We start from the raw sequence: 9,246 nt of genomic DNA, 5'->3' as shown, positions 1-9,246 counted from the left end.
GGTTCGGTGAGCCGCGGGACTGTTTGTACCATCGCCCGGTGGGGAATCGCCTCAGCGCAGAGGGAGAAGAGGAGGGAAGAGGCTGCAGCCCTAAGATTTTTGCCTCCACCACAGTGAGGAGGTGCTTGGAGGACTCACTGTGGTGGATGTTAATTTGTGTTTAGTGCTGTTTATTATTGTATGATTGTATGTATGACTGCAGGCACGAAATTTCGTTCAGACCGTAAGGTCTGAATGACAATAAAGGTATTCAAGTCAATTCAATTAGAATAAGAAAAAGAAGTTAGATAGTAAAGGACAGAAAGACGTGAGATATATAGTGTGTGAAGAAAATGACAAAAGACAAATGAGTGAAGAAAGTTGAGAAAAAGAAAATAGAAAAAAGAGAATAAAACATTAAAAAAAAAATGTTTTAATTAAAAAAAGGAGATGATTGTTTATAATCGTGATAATACATATAACCAATGGGAAAGTCTCGGATGTGACTTAATTAAGAGGATTAAAGAATTCTACGTACAACTTTCCTATGAAAATTATATTATGGGGAAGGAAGATTTGTTTTCTTTGGGATGGAAACTTTTACAAATGTATTTAATACATTTTGTGTTGAAGGATTCAAATGCCAAAGCTAACAATGTTATAGTTGCAGTCATGGAGCAATACCGCACGGACACAGACCCTTCGGCCCAACTTGTCCATACCAACCGAAGTTTACCATATAACCATGTAACATATAACAATTACAGCACGGAAACAGGCCATCTCGGCCCTACAGGTCCGTGCCGAACAACTTTTTTCCCCTTAGTCCCACCTGCCTGCACTCATTCCATAACCCTCCATTCCCTTCTCATCCATATGCCTATCCAATTTATTTTTAAATGACACCAACGAACCTGCCTCCACCACTTTCACTGGAAGCTCATTCCACACCGCTACCACTCTCTGAGTAAAGAAGTTCCCCCTCATGTTACCCCTAAACTTCTGTCCCTTAATTCTGAAGTCATGTCCTCTTGTTTGAATCTTCCCTATTCTCAAAGGGAAAAGCTTGTCCACATCAACTCTGTCTATCCCTCTCATCATTTTAAAGACCTCTATCAAGTCCCCCCTTAACCTTCTGCGCTCCAGAGAATAAAGATCTAACTTATTCAACCTTTCTCTGTAACTTAGTTGTTGAAGTGAGTCCATGATATCCCATTTTCCCATCCACTCTACACCTACACATTAGGGGTAATTTACAGAGGACAATTAACTTACAACCCCACAGAGCGCTAGGGATAAAGTGCTGGGGAAATCTCAGCCAAGTCAGGCAGCATTTTCCTGAGAAAATGGAATCTCTGGAACTCTATGACACATTTTGAGGTCAGAATTTAAGAGGGAGTTAGATGTGGCCCTTGTGGCTAGACTCAGGGGGTATGCAGAGGTGCTTTGGTATAGTTGGGAGGAAAGCCGGAGCACCTGGATGGCGGTGCAGGCCGACCGTGGCCTCACGGGGACCTAAGGTGCAAACCAGCGGGTCAGGCACAGGCAGGAACCGAGGTCAGGATTGAACCTGGATCTCTGGTGCTGTGAGGCAGCAACTCTACGCTGCGCCACCGTGCCGCCATGCCATATAGTTTTAACGTTTTTTTTGTTTTTCAGATACAGGCCCATTGGCCCACCGGTTCCATCCCAACCAGCCAATTAACCTACAAACCTGTTCGTCTTTGGACAAACCGAAGCTCTCGGGGAAAACCCACGCAGGTCATGGGTAGAACGTACAAACTCCTTCCAGAGAGGACCCTTGGTTAGGATTTAAACCCAGGACACTGACGCTGTGAGGCAGAACTCTACCTCTGCGTTACTGTGCCGCCCTTGTGTTTACTATAACCGGCACAGATTCATACATCTGTGGGCGGTCACGGTGGCTCAGCGGTAAAGTTGCTGCCTTGCAGCGCTTGCAGCGTCAGAGTCCTGGGTTCGATCCCGACTACGGGTGCTGTCTGTACGTTCTCCCTGTGACCGCGTGAGCTTCAGTTTCCTCCCACACTCCAAAAACGTCCAGGTTTGTAGGTTAATTATCTTGCTGTATGTGTAAATTGTCCCCAGTGTGTGTAGGACAGTGTAAGTGTGCAGGGATTGCTGGTTGGCATCGACCCGGTGGGCCGAAGGGCCTGTTTCTGCGCTGTATCTCTAGACTAAACTAAACCTGACTTATGGAGCACGGATAACACTATGACAGCTCTGTGACTGAGCGTTACTTAGTTTAGCCCCAATTAAATATTTTAATTAAAGCCGAACGTCGCTCACCTCTTCGAATAGCAGCGAGCAGGTCACTTCGAGCATCGCTGATTGGCATCAGAGTCGCTTGTGCCTTCTTTATTTCCATGGCTGATGGCGGTGAGGCAGTGTGCAGGCTGGAGGGGACAAAGATGGGAGGGCCAGGGGGGGGAGGTGGGGGCGCGGCAGGAGGCCCAGGGGGTGTGGGGGTGTAAGACAAGGGAGGGGCGGGCGGGGGGGGGGTGAGGGGGTGTACGTACGTGCGGCCCGCTGCTGCCACGGCACTGAGCGCAAGTGGGGGAGGTGCGGAGATGGGGCTGTCAAACGCAGTTTGGGCTGAAGGGATAAGGGGAGGGGGTGGGGGCGGAGGAGCAGGGATGGGTGGTGTGTAGTACTCCGCCAACTGCACCGACTGCGCACTGCAAATTAAAAAAAACAAAACATTTTAGTCATAGAGTCATAAACCACAGATACAGGCCCTTCGGCCTAACTTGCCCAAGAAGCCCCATCTACGCTAGTCCCACCTGCCCGCGTTTGACCCATATCCCTCTAAACCTTTCAACACATCAACACATATTTGATAACTAAATATCAAATATGGGATCGAGGCAACATTTTTCGACCTCAGTGAAATAAATAAAATGTAGAAACATGGAACTGCAGATGCTGGTTTGTACACAAAAGGACACAAAGTGCTGGAGTACAGTAACTCAACTGGTCAAGCAGCATCTCTGGAGAACATGGAAAGGTGACGTTTCAGGTCGGGAACATTCCAATCCGAAACGTCACCTATCCATGTTCTCCAATGATATCTAAATGGTGGCCGACTAGGAAAAGGGGAGATGCAGCGAGACCTGGGTGTCATGGTACACCAGTCATTGAAAGTAGGCATGCAGGTGCAGCAGGCAGTGAAGAAAGCGAATGGTATGTTAGCTTTCATAGCAAAAGGATTTGAGTATAGGAGCAGGGAGGTTCTACTGCAGTTGTACAGGGTCTTGGTGAGACCACACCTGGAGTATTGCGTACAGTTTTGGTCTCCAAATCTGAGGAAGGACATTATTGCCATAGAGGGAGTGCAGAGAAGGTTCACCAGACTGATTCCTGGGATGTCAGGACTGACTTATGAAGAAAGACTGGACAGACTTGGTTTATACTCTCTAGAATTTAGGAGATTGAGAGGGGATCTTATAGAAACTTACAAAATTCTTAAGGGGTTGGACAGGCTAGATGCAGGAAGATTGTTCCTGATGTTGGGGAAGTCCAGGACAAGGGGTCACAGCTTAAGGATAAGGGGGGAATCCTTTAAAACCGAGATGAGAAGAACTTTTTTCACACAGAGTGGTGAATCTCTGGAACTCTCTGCCACAGAGGGTAGTTGAGGCCAGTTCATTGGCTATATTTAAGAGGGAGTTAGATGTGGCCCTTGTGACTAAGGGGATCAGGGGGTATGGAGAGAAGGCAGGTACGGGATACTGAGTTGGATGATCAGCCATGATCATATTGAATGGCGGTGCAGGCTCGAAGGGCCGAATGGCCTACTCCTGCACCTAATTTCTATGTTTCTATGTTTCCAGAGATGCTGCCTGACCTGCTGGGTTACTCCAGTACTTTGTGTTTTTTCTTGTTTGTACCAGCATTCACAGTGCCTTGTACCTTCTCAGTCTTAGCATTATACGCTCAACATCCAGACTTGCTACGTAGCATGGAGCTACCAGCCCGATTGAAAAGAGAAACATTTTCATTGAAAGAGAAAATTTATAAACCAAACATTCAAATTGAAAGTGTAGTCTTTCCTTCACCAACACTTTTTAACTATTTAACTATTTACACTCGATTTCTTGATTAGTACGGTTGTCAGGGGTAAGGGGAGAAGGCTGGAGAATGGGGTTAGGAAGGAGGGAGAGATAGATCAGCCATGATTGAATGGCGGAGTAGACTTGATGGGCCGAATGGCCTAATTATGCTCCTCGAACTTATGAACATGCATAGCGGGCAAAAGGTGCAGAGGTGTGAAAACGCACACCTCCAGATTCAGGGGCAGTTTCTTCCCAGCTGTTATCAGGTAACTGAACCATCCCACCACAACCAGAGAGCAGTGCTGGACTACTGTCTACCTCACTGGGGACCCTCGGACTATCTTTGATCGGGCTTTACCTTGCACTAAACGCTATTCCCTTTATCATGCTTCTGTCCACTGTGAATGGCTCGATTGTAATCATGTGTTGTCTTTCCGCTGACTGGTTAGCACGCAACAAAAGCTTTTCACTGTACCTCGGTACACGTGGCAATAATCTAAACTGAACTGAACCTCATTCTGAAGATAGACACAAAAGGCTGGTGTAACTGAGTGGGACAGGCAACATATCTGGAGAGAAGGAATAGGTGACGTTTCAGGTCGAGACCCTTCTTCAGACTGAGGGTCAGGGGGAAAGGGATAGGAGAGGACAATAGACAATAGGTGCAGGAGTAGGCCATTCGGCCCTTCGAGCCAGCACCGCCATTCAATGTGATCATCCCCAATCAGTATCCCGTTCCTGCCTTCTCCCTGGACTTCATTCCAATACTTCAGTGCCGGTATTGCCTCCATTACCTGTACTCTTTGAGAAGGTGAGGTCTGGGGCCATTGAGCACAGCCTCGGCAGGCTTTGTCAGGTGAGGTTGCTGAGCTCGAGTTAGTGACGTTTGCCTGACGTTAGCGGGAGGTAATTTGTACACTCGATCCTGTGCCTGAGTTACAGCCGTCAGAAGCTCTTTGTGATCAGGCACATAAACTGTCGACTGCTGAACAGGATGGTTCGGGCTCGCAGGATACGAAAGCTCTCCCATATCAGATACGAAGGACCTGCGGAGGAAAAAATCCCAAGCAAACGTTACTCATTATGAAAATGGCCCTGTCTCGATCCGAAACATCACCTATCCATGCTCTCCAGAGATGTTGCCTGACCTGCTGAGTTCATTATCTATGCTGGATTTCATTAGTAAAGGGCCTGTCCCACGGGCATGCGACTGTATGCGGCAAGCGCGACCTAACGTGGTCGCTTGAGCCGTACGGCCTCGCGGGGCCGGTCCCACTTCGATCGCCGGAGCCGTATGGAGTTGAGCGGAGCTGGGCCCAACAACGCGCGGGGCTCCGAAAAACTGACACGGTTCAAAAATTCCGCGCGGCAACGGCCTGCCGGCCCGCACGCCGATCACTCGACCTCCGCGCGGCCCCCGCTTCTGGTTTGGTCGCGCTTGCCGCATGCAGTCGCATGCTCGTGGGACAGGCCATTAAGGGTGTCAGGGGTCATGGGGAGAAGGCAGGAGAATTGGGTTCAGAAATAATATGGGTATGGAAAATAGCAAGAGACAAGGTGCTGGAGTAACTCAGCGGGTCAGGCAGCATCTATGGAGGAAAACGAGGAGCGACGTTTCGGGTCGGGACCATTTATCAGACTTAAAATGTTAATCTTCTTAATTTCTTTCCGTAATTCTTAACCACGTATACAAATCTTCTCAGAAGTTAGACTGGGAGATATGGAACCATCTGCAGCTCCAATGTACCATGAATGCAGCACAGATCACCACGGAAAATACTTCTTCCCTGTGGCTATCAAACTGCACAACTCCTGCTCCTTCTGTCATGGAGTAGACTGAGACTGACTGACTCCCCCCCCCCCCCCCCCCCCCCCCCCCCCCCCCCCCCCCTTTTTGCACATCCCCAATCCTTTCCACTCGTCACTTTAATTTCATGTTTGGTGTATTTTGTGTTTTTCTGACCGTTGGCATCAACTTCCCTCCTGGGATAAATAAAGCTCTATCGTATTGTATCGTATTGATGTTTACAACGGTGACGAGGAAACACTTTTTCTCACAGAGATGTGGTGAGTCTGTGGAATTCTCTGCCTCAGAGGCAGGTTCTCTGGATGCTTTCAAGAGAGAGCTAGATAGGGCTCTTAGAAATAGCGGAGTCAGGGGATATGGGGAGAAGGCAGGGACGGGTTACTGATTGGGGATGATCAGCCATGATCACATTGAATGGATCGAAGGCTGGCTCGAAGGGCCGAATAGCCTCCTCCTGCACCTATTGTCTATTGAAAAAGATGTGTAAAAATTGCTAAAAGAGGGCCCTTCAATTCTGAGGCTGTGACCTCTAGTTCTAGACTCTCCCACCAGTGGAAACATCCTCTCCACATCCACTCGATCGATGTCTTTCATTATTCTGTAAGTTTCAATGAGGTCCCCACCCTCAACCTTCTAAACTCCAGCGAGTACAGGCCCAGTGCCGTCAAACGCTCATCATATGTTAACCCACTCATTCCTGGGATCGTTCTTGTAAACCTCCTCCTGGGCCCTCCCCAGGGCCAGCACATCCCTCCTCAGATATGGGGCCCAGATTTGCTCGCAGTAATACAACTGCGGCCTGACCAGCGCCTCAAAGAGCCTCAGCTCTATCGGTGAACTGTACCTGGTATCTGGCGAGACGGATCCTTCGGACGACGCAGCGTGGTATGGGGACGGGGAAAACCTGTGATCAGCTCGGAATTCTTTATCGCGCCCCATCACATCCCATTCTGGCCGCCTGGTCCTCGCTTTGCGGATTTTCTTCACCTCGCGAGTGGCATCTTCCACCAGCTTCTGCTCCTGCGGGGAAGAGGGGGGCAAAATAAAAACCATTTAGAAATTCTCGCACACCTTCGCCTCTCCGCACCTTTTGCCAGAAGCGCATTCAGAGTTGAAGAGGCAAAGAGGCTCAGCTGACAGCGCCCGAGACCCGGGTTTGATCCTGACCTCGGGTGCTGTCTGTGTGGAGTTTGCACGTTCTCCCTGCGACCATGTGGGTTTCCTCTGGGTGTTCATAAGTTGTAGGAATACAAGTAGGCCATTCAGTCCATCGAGTCTACTCCTCCATTTTATCTGTCCCTCTCCACCCCATTCTCCTGCCTTCTCCCCATAACCCTTACCAATCAAGAATCTGTCAATCTCCGCCTTAAATATACGCAATAACCTGGCCTCCACAGCCGTCTGTGGCAATGAATTCCGCAGATTCACCACCCTCCGACTAGAGAAATTCCTCCTCATCTCCTTACCAAAGGTGCGTCCTTTTATTCTGATGCTGTGCCCTCTGGTCCTAGACTCTCCCACTAGTGGAAACATCCTCTCCACATTCATTCTGTCCGAGTCTATTTCACTTTGTTTTCTTCTCTCTAGTACAGGTCCGACCTGGTGTTGTATGATCAGTAACTTGGAAACGTCACAAATGGTCCCTTCAATTAAGTAACTAATGTAGATTGTTATTCATTGCAGATTGAACACTTATACATGTGGGACCGCTCCAGTTACAATCTGAAAATACTCAAATATTTGGGGAGGCACGTCCTTTCTTTTGCCTGAGGCTGTGCCCTCTGATCCTAGACTCTCCCACTAGTAGAAACATCCTCTCCACATCTGGGGTGCTCCGGTTTCCTCCATCACCCCAAAGGCGTGCAGGTTTGTAGGTTAATTGGCCTTTGTAAGTTGCCCCTGGGGTGTCGGGAGTGGATGAGAAAGTGGGATAACATAGAACCACTGTGAACGGGTGATCGATGGTCGACGTAGACTGGGTGGGCCGAAGGGCCTGTTTCCATGCTGTATCTTTCTATCAATTCAAAACTCTTTTTCTCACCCCCTCCAAGGAGATGCAGCTAGTAACGAGAAAAGGGGAGGCCATTTAAAACTGAGATGAAAAAAACTTGTGGAGTTGTGAATGTGTGGAATTCCACTGAAGTCACAGGATGGAGAGTTAGATCTCTAGCCTAGTGGATCAAGGAAATGGGGACAAAGGCAGGCGCGGGATGATTGTGGATGATCAGCCATGATCACAATGAATGGCGGTGCTGGCTCGAAGGGCCGAATGGCCTCCTCCTGCATCTATTTTCTATGTTTCTATGTTACTTCAGCAAGTGTGAAAGCATGAATGATGGTCAGCATGGACTCGGGAGGCTGAAGGACCTGTTTCCATGTCGTGTCTTTAAACTAAACTAAGAGACAGAAGGAGGGAGAAGGATGGGGGAGAGAATTCGACCATAAAATAAAAGTGAGGTGAAAACTCGTCTCAGTGAAGAAACACAGGTGCTCCTACATTTCTCATGCCTCCAGGTATTGCCTTTGGGCAACAAGGGGTTTGTAACACAAACACATTCTTCATTCCATTTAAAGAGGTTCTTCTGCAGATGTATAGGGCTCTGGTGAGACCACATCTGGAGTATCGTGTACAGTTTTGGTCTCCTAATTTGAGGAAGGACATCCTTGTCAAGTCAAGTCAAGTCAAGTCAAGTTTATTTGTCACATACACATACGAGATGTGCAGTGGAATGAAAGTGGCAATGCTCGCGGACTTTTGTGCAAAAAGACAAACAACAAAACAACCAAACAAATTATAAACACAATCATAACACACATATTCTTTTACATAATAAATAATGGAAGGAAAAACGTTCTGTAGAGTTAGTCCCTGGTGAGATAGGCGTTTACAGTCCGAATTGCCTCTGGGAAGAAACTCCTTCTCAACCTCTCTGTTCTCACCGCATGGCAACGGAGGCGTTTGCCTGACCGTAGCAGCTGGAACAGTCCGTTGCAGGGGTGGAAGGGGTCTCCCATGATTTTATTTGCTCTGATTGTGATTTGCTTGTGATTGAGGCAGTGCAGTGTAGGTTCACGAGATTGATCCCTGGGATGGCGGGACTGTCATATGAGGAAAGATTGAAAACACTAGGCTTGTATTCACTGGAGTTTAGAAAGCTGAGGGGGGATCTTATAGAAACATATAAAATTATAAAAGGACTGGACAAGCTAGATGCATGAAAAATGTTCCCAATGTTGGGCGAGTCCAGAACCAGGGGCCACAGTCTTAGAATGAAGGGGAGGCCATTTAAGACTGAGATGAGATAAACTTTTTCACCCAGGGAGTTGTGAATTTATGGAATTCCCTGCCACAGAGGGCAGTGGAGGCCAAATCACTGGATGGATTTA

The 9,246-nt window shown here is 48.1% G+C and overlaps 1 protein-coding gene across 1 annotated transcript in view; it reads right to left on the bottom strand.

Moving 5' to 3' along the window:
- The window catches only part of LOC129702032 (actin-binding protein WASF3-like), a 52,375-nt gene that overhangs the window by 1,004 nt on the left and 42,125 nt on the right, over positions 1–9,246 (bottom strand). The window contains exons 6-8 of the mRNA XM_055643537.1: positions 6,704–6,879; positions 4,847–5,098; positions 2,287–2,675 (exon numbers count right to left, since the gene is read on the bottom strand). Of these exons, the coding sequence (XP_055499512.1) occupies positions 2,287–2,675; positions 4,847–5,098; positions 6,704–6,879 (817 nt within the window). The remainder of the gene's footprint in view (positions 1–2,286; positions 2,676–4,846; positions 5,099–6,703; positions 6,880–9,246) is intronic.

This window comes from Leucoraja erinacea, chromosome 12, assembly GCF_028641065.1.
Source record: "Leucoraja erinacea ecotype New England chromosome 12, Leri_hhj_1, whole genome shotgun sequence".
In the NCBI taxonomy this organism is placed as follows: Eukaryota; Metazoa; Chordata; class Chondrichthyes; order Rajiformes; family Rajidae; genus Leucoraja; species Leucoraja erinaceus.
Note: the sequence above shows the minus strand (reverse complement) of the source record. Positions and strands in the feature narration are given on the sequence as shown.